At 48.6% G+C, this 17,443-nt stretch overlaps 1 protein-coding gene across 7 annotated transcripts in view; it reads right to left on the minus strand.

Annotated features, from left to right (window-relative positions):
• Window positions 1–17,443, minus strand: part of PCBP3 (poly(rC) binding protein 3) — a 279,224-nt gene that overhangs the window by 77,484 nt on the left and 184,297 nt on the right. For 5 of the 7 annotated variants that reach the window (XM_025378988.1, XM_025378992.1, XM_025378989.1 and 2 more), the window contains one exon: window positions 13,413–13,547. In XM_025378988.1, coding sequence (XP_025234773.1) covers window positions 13,413–13,422 — 10 coding nt within the window. In that variant the 5' untranslated portion in view covers window positions 13,423–13,547. Of the gene's footprint in view, window positions 1–13,412; window positions 13,548–15,178; window positions 15,521–17,443 lie in introns of those variants that run through there. The other 2 variants (XM_025378993.1, XM_025378990.1) reach the window with 1 other exon arrangement.

Genomic DNA, 17,443 nt, shown 5'->3' on the forward strand with positions numbered 1-17,443 from the left:
GGTGGGTGGGGGCAGAAACCCCAGGGCCCAACATTAATCCCAACACAGCTCCTAAGACATGAGCTTTTGCTGCTGCTGCCGCTGGTCTGCCATGGGCGGCGTAGGCATAAAGCAGGCCCCTACCCAGACAGCGGGGCTGACCTGGGCTTGGCTGGCGACGCTCTTGCAGGTCCTCATGAACTGCAGGATGAGGCTATTCCTCACCAGGAGGAGGTACCTGAAACAGCATAAACTGGAAATTCTCTCCTTTCCCTGTTTTCCTCTTTGTTGTGACTGAGATATTCTAGGTCTGTCCCACAAGCAAGACCCATGCGAAGCGGAGCGGACAAGTTGCAGCCTCAAGTGTGGTCCTGACGCCAGCTGTGCCCCGGGCGGGTGGGGTGGAAAGGCCTGGCCCAGGACCCCACAGCCCAGCCACTCGGAGCTAAGAGAGGAGGTGCAGGATGCACCCTGCTCCACCCATCGAACTGGGCACTCCTGCCATGGAGCAGGAGAAAGTTCCCCTCTGTTCTGTTATGGGCTTCTTACCTTGATCCCACCATGTTACACAAGACTCGGGTGGTAATGAGAAAAGCACACACAACGGGCAGAGGTGAAACGTGAATGCAAAGAGAAGCCACTGGGCTGTGAAGAGGGCCCGGTTTCGTCGGGGACAGGCTGAGCTGGCTCCTGCTGGGGCCCAGGCAATGTGCTTGCAGCCTTCTGATGCCAGACAAGGCACAGAGACAGAGTGTGTGGAGTCCTGCAGGTCTTACTGACCAAGCAAAGTCAGCCGATTGCTTATTAAAGAAAGAAACTAAAATAACGAGTATCGGAGGTTCATACAGAAAAAAATAGAATATGTGCACATGCAAAAGAAATACCTGTCACTGATCATTACCCAGAAGGATCACCACTGATATATGTTATCTTGTCTGCCTATTCAGACTTCGGTCTGGTAGGCCTGTGTTTTTATATCTTTTTAGCAAAAATAGTAACCAACCATGTTTGTTTTTCTTGCTTGCTATCATATATGAAATATTTTTCTATGTTAATGTATTGAAGTCTGCATAAAAGGGAGCAGATTCCCCACAGAATTCCATTTTGTGCGTTTTTATGCATCAGAACACAACTAATCTGCAATGACTGACAATTCCAGGTATTCTGAATTGTTACATTAACTAATAATTTAATGACTGCTGCTATGATTTAAATGTACGTGTCCCCCCGCCCCAATTCCTATGTTGAAACTTAAGACCCAGTGCGATGGTATCAGCAGGTGATTAGGCCACGAGACTCCGCTCTCAGAAATGTATCAGTGCCTCATAAAAAGGCTCAAGAAAACTAGCAGGGTTCTTTTTGCCCTTATATCCCGTCCACCATGGGGACACAGCATTTGTGACCTCCAGGGGAAGTAGCGTTCAAGGTGCTGTCTCAGACAGGCCAACCCTTCCCAGACGTGAAACCTGCCAGAGTCTTGATCCTGGATTGCCAGCCTCCGTAACAGTGAGCCATACATTGATTCCGTTTATAAAGATACCCAACACTGGGCATCTTGTTCTAGCAGCAGAAACGGACTAAAATCATGACCTTTGGGTAGATCCCATTCTGTCTCTCTCTTATTTCCTTGTAGTCTGTACTTATAATTTTGGGGCCAAAGGAGGCATAAGCTGAAGCGCAGGGCGAGAAGCAGGCCCAGGCGCTGTCCAGCCCCTTCCTCTCCATCGGGCAGGCTCTGCCCTCGGTGCTGTCTGCAAGCACTGAGCTTATGAACACGGAGTGGAGGAGGATACAATGGCCACATTAAGACAACCCTCGCTCTGCATCCGGCACTGCCGACTAATTGAATCTTGAGCAGCTCTGTGTGGGCTGTTACAGTTCCTGTTACACATGCGGAGAGCAACGGCAGAATCACTCAGGGCGTGCTCTGGCCCTAAAGCTTGGGTGGTGGGCCTGGCCCCCAGGCTGGCAAGGGCCCAGGCTGTTGCCCCGGGTGGCCGGGGGAGAACTGGACACTGAGCGTTGAGTCTGGTGTGGGTGGGCCTGTGGTGGTCACAAACAGCCTGCTGGAAGGCAGAGCAGAACAGGCAGGCAGGGCCTGGTTGCCAGTGGGGTGGAAGGTGGGTGGCTGCAAGCAGATGCGAGGCCCAGGTGGGTGGTGTGGGTGAGCGGCCTTCCCACCTGCTGTGTGTGGTGGGGAGAAGGAAGAAGCTGACCAGACAGCAGCTGAGATGGGGTGCTGGCAGAGGTGAGAAGGCATGGAGGCGGCTGCACACCAAGCCACTGCACTCGTGAAGGGAGGAGCTGAGGGTGTGGCTGGGAAGGAGCAGCCCAGAGGCAGGAGGGCAACTGGGGGGCAGGGGCTTCCACAGGGCCCAGGATGGGCAGGAAGAGCCGCTGGCTCGATGCTGCCAAGAGCCAGGGGAGGTACAGAGCGGCCCTGCTCGGAGGGGTCACTGCCAGCAGCCTCGGAGTGGAGGCTGAACGCAGTCATCTGCACCCAGGGTGAGCGCTGCACCTCCACGGGGGTCACTGCCAGGGGCTGCTCTTTGCCACACTGTTTCCTCTACCAATCTTGCTCCCAGGGCCACGCTCAGAGGAGGGTCACTGCCGGCTGGAGGGGCACAGCTGCATCACGTGTGTGTGAACCGCCTGCGTAAGGAAGGGCTGTACGTCTCCTCCGCAATCTCCACTGTGCCTGTTTTACTCTGCACCGTCACACAGCCTCACATGATCTTTGCTGTTGGCCATGAGAGGCTCTTTCAGGCGGGCTTCGGTGCCCCTCCAGGGTGGTGGGTTTTCTGCCTTGGGGCTGTCACGTGCTCAGGCTCATCTGTGCTTCCCCACCCAGAATCTGCCATTTCTCCATGGAATCCTTCTGTGTTTGAGCCATTTCGGTAGAAAGAGGATAAAAGGCCATGTGAGTTGCAGCCCCAGCTATGTGTTCAACACAGACAGCAACACGGTGTGAAATGTCAACCAAGTCAGCTGCACAGTCCTAACTGCTGTTACCCACATTGCTCCTGCCAACATGCAACTTTCGATGTAATAAAATTAGGGATCTAATGGTGTTGCTGTGAAAATTTCACATTTAGTACAAGTATGTGAATACAGCTGCTTCATTCCTTTTCTCTAAAACCACCAGGACCCAGAAAGGCACCGATGTACCCTGGGACTTGGAAGCCATGGGAAGCAGAAGCAGCCCACAGGCCACGGCCCGGCTGTCGGCTGGAGGGGCACCTGGGTCTGGCTCTGGTCTTTCTGAAGCTGCGTGCTGGAGCCTTCGGTTACCCACCAGCAGCCCAGGAGGTCAGACCCCATCCACGATGGCAAGAACCTTCCAATCCAGGTGCCGAGGACACCCCCATGCTTGACTCCTGGGTGCATTTGTCGGAGGATGGGGGCACCGGCCATCCCTGGGCTGGCTGGTCCCAGAGGCCCCTTCCAGTGCACAGCTGCTGTGGTTTGACAGCAGAGTGGCCCTCTATGTTCCCCAGGAGCAGCCTTCTCCATTTAAAGGAAGTTAAAGGTGTTGAAGGAAGAGGCTGCCTGCCCTGCTTCCTCAGGTGAAGCGTCTCTGTGACCCGGGTGTGGAGACCAGGCCTGGCAGGCAAACTGCCCTCACGTGGGGTCCAGGCCTGTGCTGCTCACGGTGCATGATCCCCCAAGGCCCACTCGGTGCTGGAACAGGCCGTGGAGAGGGAGGTGCCCAGCGGAGTGTGGAGCCTGCCCTGGGGCCAGGCACCCACCCATCACACTGACGGCCACGCCTAGTGGTTTCTCCAAGAGGGGAGACATCGTGTCTTAGGACTGGCCTTCCCTGGGCAGAGGCAGGGAACCAAGGTGAGGCTGGCAGCCAGTGGAAGGCCAGCTATCGAGGGTCCCAAGGGCCACCGTGGAGTTTCCTGGGCAACCTGGGAGTTTTCTTCCCCAGGGGCTCTGAAGCAGTAAATGGGGAGTGTGGAATGGGTTCATCCCCACTTCTGATGCATAGCCATGCAGAGAAACCCCATATGATGCAGTTCCCCTCAGAGAACCCTCTGTGGCCGTGCACCCTGACTCGCTGGCCACCTCTGCTACACAGCCCCTCCCGGCCCGGCTGACTCGCTGGCCACCTCTGCTACATAGCCCTTCCCGGCCCGGCTGCTCCTGGTCGGGCACCTACTGATACTGCAGTGCAGCACCGGGTGTTCACAGAGCTCACATCCCAAGGACGGCGACACCAACAAAGGAGCGGACAAGCAGCAGGAGTTGGTGGTAGCAGACAAGGCTGGACTGAGGTTTCAAATGGCGTCTGTGTTCATCTGTTCTCATGCTGCTGATACAGACATACCCGAGACTGTAATTTATAAAGGAAGGAGGTTTCGTGGACTCACAGTTCCACATGGTTGGGGAGGCCTCACGATCATGGTGGAAGATGCAGGAAGAACAAAGGGACATCTTATACGGCGGCCGGCAACAGAGGGCATGTGCAGAGGAACTATGCTTTAGAAAACCATCAGATCTCGTGAGACTTACTATCACGACAGCAGCATGGGAAAGACTCGCCCCCATGATTCACTTACCTCCCACTGAGTCCCTCCCATGACCTGTAGGAATTGTGGGAGCTACAATTCAAGATGAGATTTGGGTGGGGACATAGCCAGACTATATTGGCATCCATCAGGAAGACCTCACTGAAGGGGGCCCTGGGAACTGTGGAAGGAAAATAAAATCTCAGGACCCCAAACCCACTATGACGAAGAGTTCAGTTTGGGAACAGAGTCACGCAAAGGTGGCCTTCCTTTTGGTCCTAAGCAGACAGCTGCAGATAGAAGGCTGCGAGTCTCCCCGGGGGCCTACCTCAGCAGCTGCCCACAAGGAAATGCCCTCTGGGCCCCAGTCTGTGCCCTAATGCAGTGTCCTGCTGAATCTCACCCTGACAGTGTCAATAAACAGCTTATCTTCACAGGTACAGGACTCAGAGAAGACCAGAAGCCGTCCCTCCTCCGCCCGCCCAAGGCACACGCATGTCTTCCTCTGCTGCAGGTTTACTTCACCTTAAGAGAAATGCAGACTCATGGAGAGACCGTGCGTACATGACAGGTCCTCTACCGCCTCCCGCCAGCTCGTTCCCCTTCAAATACGGAAGTCTTAAAAGTCTCCTCGGAAAAAGCCCAGGCCACAGGTCCTACAGTAACTTCTGTCTCTTTCCCAGGCGAGTCCTCAACCCTGGCAAAATAAACCTCTGGGCAGATTAAGATCTGTCACAGTCCCATTTTGGTTGACAGGTCAGAGACCAGAGGGAGGTGAGGGACGTCCATGAATTTCCCTGGGGCATGGTCCGCAAGGCAGGAGTGCAGGGTGGGGGAGTGCAGGGTGGGTCTGAGGAGCGCGGCAACGGGAAGGGTGTGGGAATGGGGGAGCCCACATCCCTGCCCTCCGTGAGCCTCTCCCACATGACACCTCCGTCAACACTGGAGAGCAAGGCCCTGTGGGGCAGCCCTGTCTCCCTGTCCCCTTCCAGGGCTCATGGATCCAAGAGTGGCAGAGAAGCCAGCATTAGGGCTTGAGGCTTTCTGGTCACTGGTAGGTGCTGGCTCCTGTCAACAAGAAGAGCCAAACTCTGCAAAATAATATTTGAAGAGATTTACTCTGAGCCAAACGTGAGTGACCATGGCCAAGGCACACCTCAGGAGAACCTAAAACCTGTGGCCAGCGGGGTTGGGCTGCAGTGTGGTTTTGTATGGTTTAGGGAGATACAGTGAGGTGTGCACTGGTTTGAGGTCCAGAAAGGCAGGACAGCTCGAGGGCGGGGGGTTATAGGTGGTGTATTAGGCTGTTCTTGCGTTGTTATGAAGGAAGGCCTGAGGCTGGGTAGTTTATAAAGAAGAGAGGTTCAGCTGGCTGAGGTTCTGCAGGCCACACAGGAGGCTCGGCGCTGGCATCTGCTCGGCTTCTGGAGAGGTGCCTCCGGAGGACTCAATTCTGATCTTTTTATCTTGCCTATATTCCTATCTAAGCGGTCTGGGTAGTCATGCTCTACAAACCAAACCCAAACACCTCCCACCAGACCCACCTCCGACACTGGGGATCACATTTCCATGTGAGATGTGGGTAGGGCCAATATCCAGGCTACATCAGATGAAATAAAAGATGTTCTGATGGGCACTTGGTTCAATGAGTTAAGTTATTATCTGAAGGCCTGGAATCAATAGAAAGGAGTGTCTGGGTTAAGGTAAGGGCTGTGGAGACCAAGGTCCTTGTTATGTGGATGAAATCTCACAGGTGTCCTCCCTTAGACGATTACATGACAAATGTTTCCTATTCAGACCTTTACGAGGCACTAGACTCTCAGCCACAGTCTCCTCAGGATTGGGAGGGTCTGGAAGGGGAAAGATCCAGTTATGTTAATACAGGTTCTTTACAGATGCAAACTTTCTCCCACAAAACATGGTTCTGGAGGCCCATTTCAAAATATGTCAAATAAACATATTTTGGGGTAAAATATTTCTATTTCCTACTTTATCTGTCATGTGATATGAAGCCACAGTCAGACTGAAAAACCACGTTATATTGGGTTAAATAAAACCCATCTCATGAGACATTACGGTTTGTAGGGTGTGACTCCCCAGGCTCCTTAGATAGGAATTTGGGCAAGAGAGGAAAAAGGTCAGAATTTAGTTCTCACTACAAGCCGAGCATCTTCCCTGGCAGGAGGTTTTCTGTCTCCCTGAGTTCCACCCGCCTGTCACTTCTGTGGCGTGTTCTGTGCCTGTGTGGGGTCCGGCCCTCGAGCACTTGGATCCCGGGCAGAAGGCAGACAGACATGTGGGCCTGATCCCACACGGTGCGTGGCCTGCAGCACGGACCTAGGGTGGCGGGGTACGGAGGCAGCCCTGGGTCTCATTTAAATCCCATAGAGAGAATTTATATCTCAGATGTAGGAGGCAACCAGCCTGGCTGGGTTCAGGCTTCAACTCTAAGGGGCTCTGTGTGCAGTTCCCACGTTGGTTGTTTCAGTCTTTGCAGGGCTATCTAGGCCTTCCATGCATGCCCCCCTGTGCTGGTGGGGTCTGGGAACTGGGCAGCAGTTTACCTCATGGCACGGTTCTCAAGGTCTGTGATGGGTTGTTTGGGGGCGGATGCGTGTATGTGAAGCTGGGGGTGAGTGTGGGCGACTGCTCAGCCTTCTCTGTGGGTTTCCCGAGCCTGCGTCTGTGCTGGCCTCCCTGTGCCTCCCTGAATCTCCCAGGATTCCTCTTTTCCCTCCTACAGTCGGGAAGCTCCAGCCTTCTGAACTCACTTCCCAAGCATACTCCTCTGGGATCAGCTGTGGGAAAGCTCAGAGAGAGAGAAGGCACTGGGGGATCGTGCCACTTGGGCATCACTGCCAGACTTGGAGAGGAAGGCTCCCTCCCTCCATGGTAGAGCCTGGGGGCCCCTGTGGACCCCCTTGACCATTCCTGGCACCACTATTGTTGCCGTAAGGCTGCCTAGGGTCTAGATGTGAGAGAACAGAGAGGAGACCGAAATCCAGGGCATGCACCCACTTCCCTGGGCATCGGGGACCCCTTTCCTACTCTTTGAGCTGTTCCCAGAGGCTCCTCCTGGAGCTCCCTGCCAGCTTTCTGCCAGCTTCTGGGTTTCAGCATGCCGTGAACTCAGGCAGGAGAGATTGTAAGTTTCCATTGCCTCCAACACTCCTGCTACTCACTTCTCAGACCACTGCATTCCATGGGGCAGAGGCTCAGAGTGCTTGCTCCACCCACCCACAGCCCACACTCAGCTTCATTTCAGTCTCATCAAAGAGCATCTTCTACTCAAGGTGAACAATTCAAAACGGAAATTAAGAAAACAATTCTATTTACAATAGCATCACAAAGAATAAAATACTTAAGATAGGCACACACAAGGGCACTGCTCCTAACAGCCAAGTGGGTGAAGCCCTCCTGTCCATTGATGGCTGTGGTCTTTACATACAATGGGATATCGATCAGCTTTCAAAAGGAAGGACATTCTCACACATGCCACAGTGTAGATGAACCCTGAAGACATTAGGCTAAAAGAAATAAGCCAGTTACAAACAGACAAATGTCATATAATCCCAGCATATCCCTGAAGTGTATGCTAAAAAATAGTTAAGATGGAAAATTCTATGTTAGGTACATTTTACCACAACTAAAAATAAAACAAAATAAATTTTAAAAAAGCATCTGTGGTAGCTGACACACACTGCAGGGCATGAGGAGTCGTATTTGAGCCTGCAAGTCCAGACTGGCCCTTGCATGGAACAAACCACTCAGCCTCTCAGGGCCCAGGTTCCTGAGCTGTGAAACGGGGAGGCCTCATCCCACCCCTTCCATCTCTCTCCCAGGCCCAACTTCAAAAGGATGCTGCTCTTTGTGTTTCTTTGCTTTTTTTTTTTTTTCTCCACCCTTACCTTTTTGGAAATCTTTTCTCTTCCTAGCCTCATGCACAGAGGCTGAGATGCGGAGTTCATCCTACAGTTTATGACACGTCGGCACCAGTGCTTCCTGGGAGCGGCTCCTGCACCGTATCATTGACTCCTTTTCATTCTCACCAGCCCTTATCACCACCACTTGCCACTGCCACCACGCAGGAGCCCATTCTAAAACACCGAGTGCCTGACTCTTACTCACATATGCTCTTGCAAAGTATATGTGTATTTAATTTCCTATGCATGCATCTGTACTCACACAGGCAGAATGGTTTTAACACCACTCATGTTTCTTAGCTTTTTAACCCAGTGAGGCAGGAGAACAGGGCCTGCAGGGGAGAAACCTAAGGTCTTCCTAGAACTAAATCAAATGCAAACACTTCAGCCAGGACAGGAACACCCTCTCCATTCACACGGGGGTGTACACCAAGCAACCAACGGAAACCTGCAGAGGGTATTGAAACCCCAGAAGATTCTGTCACTGGGGCCTGTGAGCTGCTTGCTCGGGCTGCTCCCACCCTGTGGACTGTGCTCTCGTTTTCAGTAAATCTCTGCTGTCACTGATTTTTTCCTTGCTTTGTTTGTGTGTTTTGTCCAATTATTTTTTCAAAACGCCAAGAACCTGGACACCCTCCACCAGTAACGCCAGCCCTGCCTTTAAGGGCCATTGGCACATCCAGTCCATGGCATTTGACTTCTGCCACAGCCATATTTTCACTCTTATAGGCAAGGGCACTGAGGTCACCTCCCACCCCGACACCCACAGAGCACAAGGAGATGCTGTGTGCATCTGTCTCCAGGAACCTGTGGAGATTTTGTCACCACAGAGATGCAGGACAGCACACCAGGTCACACGCCCCACGGACTCCCCAGTCCCAGGCTCCAGAGAAGACATGCCAGGCCACCCCCTCTGGACAGCGGCACGTGCACTTTCTGCATCTGCTCCCAATGCCGGGTGCAAATTCATCACCCGCTCCTGCTGGTCTCAGCCATGGGAAGGGTACACGCCATGTCACTCTGCATCTCTTGGACAAGAAGTGAGTTTGCACATCTCTTCACCAGCCTTTTGTACTTCTTCTGTAAACTGTCTTTCAGATCCTTCACCCATTTTTCTATAAAAGTTACAGTATTAGTTTCCTATTGCTGATGTTACAAATTACATCACAAATTTATTATCTTCTATTTCTGGAAGTCAGAGGTCTGAATCAGATCTCACTAGACAAGTCAGGGTGTCTGCAGGGCTGTGTTCCTTCTGAACAAAAGTCAGGGTGTCCACAGAGCTCTGTGTCTTCTGAACAAAAGTTAGAGTGGCTGCAGGGCTGTGTTCCTTCTGAAGGCTTTGGGGATATTTTCCCTTGTCTTTTCCAGGCCACATTCCTTGCCTCATGGCCCCTTACTCGACTTTTGAAGTCATCAGATTTTTTTAAGCTTTATTTATAATTGACGCATAATAGTTGTACATATGGCCGGGCACGGTGGCTCACGCCTGTAATCCCAGCACTTTGGGAGGCCAAGGCGGGCGGATCACAAGGTCAGGAGATCGAGACCACAGTGAAACCCCGTCTCTACTAAAAATACAAAAAACTAGCCGGGCGCGGTGGCGGGCGCCTGTAGTCCAGCTACTTGGGAGGCTGAGGCAGGAGAATGGCGTAAACCCGGGAGGTGGAGCTTGCAGTGAGCTGAGATCCGGCCACTGCACTCCAGCCTGGGGGACAGAGTGAGACTCCGTCTCAAAAAAAAAAAAAAAAAAAAAGTTGTATATATTTATAGGATACAGTATAATGTTTCAATACATGTATGTTATATAATGATCAAACCAGGGAAATTAGCATATCCATCACTGTAAACATTTATGATTTTGTGATAACATTCAAAATCCTGCCTTCCAGCTATCTGGACAGACACATTATTATTAGCTATAGTCACCCTATTGTTAACAGAACACCAGAATTTACTCCTGTCTAACCGTAACTTCATACCTGTGGACCAGCCTCTCTTCTTTCAGCCTCAGAACTGGGGAGAATTATTATCTATTTTCTGAAACAATCTGTGTAAGTTAGAAATCAAGTGTTCCTTCAAGTTAGGTATAATTCATCCACAAAAATGTGTCTGAGAACTTTTTTTGAATGGAAATCTTTGATTGTCACTTAAATTTCTTTAGTATTGTTGGCTTATCCAAGTTCTCTATTTCTTCTCAAGTCTATTTTTGCACTTCCTATTTTCCCAGGAAGTTATCAGTTTCACCTACATTTTCTTTTTTTTATACTTAGTGATAATTTATTGATAAGTAGTATTTTGTTCCTAGTGAGATAGATTAGTGTTTTCTTTTTGATTTATTAATTTTTTATTATACTTTAAGTTCTAGGGTACATGTATACAACGTGCAGGTTTGTTACATATGCATCCATGTGCCATGTTGGTTTGCTGCACCCATTAACTCGTCGTTTACACTAGGTATATCTCCTAATGCTATCCATCACCCCAGCCCCCGACCCCACAACAGGCCTCGGTATGTGATGTTCCCCACCCTATGTTCAAGTGTTCTCATTGTTCAACTCCCACCTATGAGAACATGCCATGTTTGGTTTTCTGTCCTTGCGATAGTTTGCTGAGAATGATGGTTTCCAGCTTCATCCATGTCCCTACAAAGGACATGAACTCATCCTCTTTTATGGCTGCAGAGTATTCCATGGTGTATATGTGCCACATTTTCTTAATCCAGTCTGTCATTGATGGACATTTGGGTTGGTTCCAAGTATTTGCTATTGCAAACAGTGCCGCAATAAACATATGTGTGCATGTGTCTTTATAGCAGCATGATTTATAATCCTTTGTTTATATACCCAGTAATGGGATGGCTGGGTCAAATGGTATTTCTAGTTCTAGATCCTTGAGGAATCACCACACTGTCTTCCACAATGGGTGAACTAGCTTACAGTCCCACCAACAATGTAAAAGTGTTCCTATTTCTCCACATCCTCTCTCCAGCACCTGTTGTTTCTTGACTTTTTAATGATCGCCATTCTAACTGGTGTGAGATGGTGTCTCACTGTGGTTTTGATTGGCATTTCTCTGATGGCCACTGATGATGAGCATTTTTTCATGTGTCTGTGCGCTGCATAAATGTCTTCTTTTGAGAAGTGTTTGTTCATATCCTTTGCCCATTTTTTGATGGGGTTATTTGTTTTTTTCTTGTATTGTTTGAGTTCTTTGTAGATTCTGGTTATTAGTCCTTTGTCAGATGAGTAGATTGCAAAGTTTCTCCCATTCTGTAGGTTGCCTGTTCACTCTGATGGTAGTTTCTTTTCACCTACGTTTTCAAATGTGTTCGCATATGGTTTCCCACAGTACTCTAACTTCTCTTCTCGGCTGTATCTATGGTTATTTCCTTCTCTCTCTCTCTATCTATCTATCTATCTATCTATCTATCTATCTATCCATCCATCCACCCATCCATCTACATTTATTTTTATTTATTCACTCATTCACTCCTTCCTATATTCTGTTCCATTAATTGTCACCAGTATCACCCCTCCACTTTCTTTCTTATTCTTTTTTTAGATGGGGTCTCACTCCATGGCCCAGGCTGGAGTGCAATGGCACAATCTTGGCTCACTACAACCTCCTCCTCCTGGGTTCAAGCAATTCTCCTGCCTCAGCCTCCCGAGTAGCTGGGATTACAGGCATGCACCACCACGCCCAGCTAATTTTTGTATTTTAGTAGAGACAGGGTTTCACCACGTTGGCCAGGCTGGTCTCGAATTCCTGACCTCTTGATCTGCCCATCTCAGCCTCCCAAACTGTTGAGATTACAGGCGTGAGCCACAGTGCCCAGCCCTTTCCACTTTCTTTAACCAGAGATCTAACTATTGACTCTAAAACACAAAACAGCTTTTAGGGCTGTTAATTTTCTCTGTGTTTTTCTGTGCTCTCTATTTCATGGATTTCTGCCCTTTCCTTTATTATTTCCTGCCTTATGGATCCTTGGGCTTTCTCCCTTGCTCTTTTTTCCGCCTCTTGAGTTAATTTTTCATGTTTCTTAACACATGTGTTTATAGCTATAAATGTCCTTCTAAGCACTGCTTTAGCTGTGTCGTGCTATTTAGACATATACTGCTTCATAATCACTCAGCCCTAAAGTTCTTTTATTTCTTTTATGATTTTATTTCTAACAAGAGTTTTTATAGCGTATTATTTATATAAGCTATTCCTTTACTATTAATTTCCAGTATAATTGCCTTATGCTCTCCACATGCTGTGTTATAGACAGATGTAACCTGTACACATACATCCCTATGTTACAGACTTCACCTGTATACATCCTAGTATTGTACATGTTCTCTGTATGCTTAGAAAGTAACATGTAGAGTTCAAAATATACTAACAACTCAAACTTATTTATTATATTGCTTCAGACATTAATACTCCTGCTTATTTTTTGTTGACCTACTTCTTGGAGGGATGTGTTAAAATCTCCAAACACAACTGCTCATTCATCCAGCTTTCCTTGCAATTGTATCAATAGAAGTTCATGGTAACAGCTCAAGCTACAGGCACTAATGTCTGCAGGGTATCACCAGACCACCAAAACAGCACCCCCACTCCTGATGCTTTCATTACTCACTCTTTCCAAACACCTCAGGACGATCTTCAGCCCCCAGCACCGCCTTCTTGTCCTTCATTCCTGAAACCCGTGCCTCCCTTGCTTCTCAGGGCTGGCTCCAGGGCAGAGCTGGAAGGCTGTGCAAGAACCACCTGGCCGAGCACTGGACCCAAAGGTGTCCAACCACAACCAGCTCACTGCTACCAAAAGCGGGGATCCCCGATTTCCCAAAGTCATACACAGAATAGTCTTCAGGGCACATTGTGGACTGAAGCAGGGTGAAATACAGCACTGTGTTACTTCAAACAGATTTCATTTGTCAAGGGTAAGTCTGACTTTGTTATATACACTCTTGGTAAACAAATATGCCAACAAAAGACAGTAACTCACCTTCCCCCATAAGCAGGCTATAAGGTTTAGAGCAGATCCATAGACAGCAAAGGTTCAGACGTATTGAACTCAGAGCATCATAACCACAGCAGGTGATTTACAGAAGGGTTGACTTTTGTCGTGGAGCCCACCGACCTAAAACACAAAAACACAGGGCTGTGTGAGTGCATCAGTGCGGGGCCTGCCCGCCAGCACTGGGCTTCAACAGAACTGCCTCTTGCCTTCAACACAGCAGTCAACACCTCTTCAGCATTCGAGTACAAGGCATGGTGTGAGTGTGGAGACGGAGTGCCAGCAAGCGCTCCCCCGGTGCTCTTCCCCCCAGCACCCCAAATGAGATGGCTCAACCCAAAGGCAGGCTTCTACTTCACAAGTGAGACGTCCACATGAAATGTTTTGATAAAATTGCACTTACTTAGTGTATCTGCTTATATCTACACTGATTTTAAAACAATATTTATTAAATTATACATTAATTTAAATACATGGCTGGTTTTCTAATTTCACTGATAGTGAACAAATTCCATCTAATTTCTTCAATTTCAGCATGGTCTTAGAGGAGAGACTTGGAAAAAAAAGGCACATTTGAGGTTGGATGTGGTGGCTCATGCCTGTAATCCCAGCACTTTGGGAAGCCAAGACGGGAGGATCACTTAAGGTCAGGAGTTTGAGGCCAGCCTGGGCAACATGGTGAAACCCCCGTCTCTACCAAAATACAAGAAATGAGCCAGGCGTGGTGGCAGGCGCCTGTATTCCCAGCTACTCCGGAGGCTGAGGCAGGAGACTTGCTTGAACCCGGGAGGCGGAGGTTGCAGTGAGTTGAGACGGCGCCGCTGCACTGCAGCCTGGGTGTGACAGAGCGGGTGTAACAGAGCGGGTGTGACAGAGCGGGTGTGACAGAGCAGGTGTGACAGACTGCAGCCTGGGTGTGACAGAGCGAGACTCCGTCTAAAAAAAAAGCACATTTGGAACCTTGGGAGAAAAAGGGAAGGAGGGATGGAAAAGGTAGAAATTCCGTTTCCTACAGAAATAAAAGCACAGCAAGGCATAAGAAGACACAGATTTAATCCATCTCCAAATGAACCATTCAGTTTTTTTCTTAAAAAAACCTACGTTTCTGCTGACCAACAAAAAAGGATGCTATTGGACAAACAAACCTAGTAAAGCACCCGTGTCCCTCGGCACGTCCGTTCCCGGCTAGAAACATCTGTTACTGCTAGTGCAGGAAAATCCAAGTGCTTTTAAAATAAATAGAAAAAAGGCATGCAAAATCCTTTTGGGTAAATGATGTTCTCCAGTTGCAGACACTCCTGAAGGCCATCGTGGCTCTGGGAGAGGAAACCAGGGTGTAGGCACTGAAACTCCTTCAGCTAATGAAACTGAGAACCCCCGCCCAGCACCGCAGTCCAAAGTCAAATGGGGAAAAGCTGTGCAGATGTAAGAAACACCAGAAACAAAACACTAAAAATACCAAGAATACAAACGCACAGTTAAAATAAGAAACTGCAAAATGAGAATTAATTTAACCTAAGAAAGAAATTAAAGAGAATGACACAATTAGCCTAGAAATGAGACTAAGTTACAAGGTACCAAAAGAGAGAGATTCAGTTGAGTGTGAGGCAGGAGAACAGAAGGAGGCAGGGAACAGAAGGCCGATCCATCCAGGCTGACTTCCTAGAACTAAATCAAATGAAAGCTCCTCAGCAATGACAGGGATGTGAACGGCTTTGCAACTGCACTCCATCCTCTCAGTTCACAGCATTTACCCTTTGTAACTTCACATGTAGCCTCTCCATATACACGTACCACACACTCCAAGTAACATCCTCTCCATTTACATAGGGTGCGTTCTGAGTAAATGACTCTGACTTCAATTCATTCTCTTCATTTTCATAGAATATTCGCCAAGTAACCAGTGGGAAACCTCTAGAGTATTGAAACCCCAGAAAATTCTGTAAGCTCCTGAGCCCCAATGGTTAGGCTGCTCCCACACCATAGCATGTACCTTCGTTCTCAATAAAACCCTGCTTTTGCTTTCTTGCTTTGTTTGTGCGTTTTGTCCAATGCTTTGTTTGAGATGCCACCTGGACACCCTCTACCGGTAACGACTGCATAAGGAACACTGCAGGAGGACAGAGAACATGAAAGAGAACATGAGGCCGACCAAGAGGTGAGAGATGTGCAGAGAAGCTGCCAGACACGGAGCCCAGGCCAACAAAGACCCGAGAAACACAGACTGGAGTTCCCAAAAAAGAAAAGCAAAACTATGAAACAGACCTAATACTTACATTCCTAGAAATGTTCTTAGGAAAAAAATAATCGACAAGTTGAAAGGCTCATCATGTACCTGAACAAACTGACCCAGAACGGTGGCCCTGAAGGCACTGCCCAGTAACGATTACAACTGAAAGAAAAAATTCTTTGGGACTCTAGGCAAAAAGACCAGCTCATTCACAAAGGAAAGAAAATCAGACAGGGATCGGACTTCCTGACTGCAATGTACAAGGTAAGTGAACAGTGGAGCAATTATTTTCATAAACTCAAGTAAAAATAAAGTGTGACCAAAGGATTTTATGTCAGCCAAGCTGTCCTTCGAAATTAAAGCTCTAGAGAAATAGTTTTAAATAGCTAAGAACTCAATGAACAGTGTGTTTCCAGGCCCTTCATGAGAAACCTACTACAAAAGAATCTCCCTCAAGCCAAGAGACCGCTGGGAAATCTGACATAAACAAAAATAACAAATCTGTTGAGCACAGACTAAAACAGAAAGTGAGGACAAGGATGGTGGTGGGGTATGAAACAGTTTCTTATCGGGGAGCATGCTGTTCTGCAAAAGTAAAAATACAGCAAATAAATCAGAGGTAGATGAATCAGAAAAAAGGAATGTAGAATAAGCTCATAGACTAAAGCATGAAAAATAGGTGGGAGAAAAGAATCCCACCAGACAAGCCAAAATAAAGAGGTCAGAGGAAGAAAGAGAGGGACCAAGGTGCGATAAGAGGTGTTGTTATAACAGTAGCCAACAGGACAAAACACAGACTTTCCTAAATGCCAAAAACAATAGAAAAAAAAAGGCAAAGACACAAACTACATTAAAAAATAAAAAGACGCACAATAAATAAAACACAACACACACATTAAATACAGGAACAAGTTATGCGGCAGTTGGGACAGGACATACCAGTCCTAGCAACACGTGAGTAAACACATGCAACACGTGGCCCTATGAAAAGTCTCCACTTGGCTCACAAAGCCAGCTCTGCTTTACACAAGAGACACGACCATTGCCAAGTGATTTGAAAAGGCTAAATGTCAAGGAATGAGCAGAAGCACGTGAGGTCAATGCACCAGGCTGAAGAGCAGGGGTTGCAATCTGCCTGTCAGACAAGGTCCAGCCTCCCCTCAAAGCAGGAAGCAAGACCAAGAAGGGCACTTCCTGATGCCGGAGGACCCAGTGCACAGTCAAGCCATATGAGTTAAGAATCTACTAGAACCGGCCGGGCGTCGTGGCTCAAGCCTGTAATCCCAGCACTTTGGGAGGCCGAGACGGGCAGATCACAAGGTCAGGAGATCGAGACCATCCTGGCTAACACGGTGAAAGCCTGTCTCTACCAAAAAATACAAAAAACTAGCCGGATGAGGTGGTGGGCGCCTGTAGTCCCAGCTACTCGGGAGGCGGAGGCAGGAGAATGGCATAAACCCGGGAGGCAGAGTTTGCAGTGAGCTGAGATCCGGCCACTGCACTCTGGCCTGGGCGACAGAGCGAGACTCTGTCTCAAAAAAAAAAAAAAAAAAGAATCTACTAGAACCCCTCAAACACAGAAACTGGAGGACCCAGCGCACAGTGAGGCCATATGAGTTAAGAATCTACTAGAACCCCCAAACACAGAAGCTGGAGGACCCAGCGCACAGTGAGGCCATGAGTTAAGAATCTACTAGAATCCCCAAACACAGAAGCTGGCTTTATAATGCAGAAACTATAGGTGTTGGGGAAAGAAACAGAAACCTAAGAATAGCAATCATTAACACAT

This window comes from Theropithecus gelada, chromosome 3 (assembly GCF_003255815.1).
Source record: "Theropithecus gelada isolate Dixy chromosome 3, Tgel_1.0, whole genome shotgun sequence".
In the NCBI taxonomy this organism is placed as follows: Eukaryota; Metazoa; Chordata; class Mammalia; order Primates; family Cercopithecidae; genus Theropithecus; species Theropithecus gelada.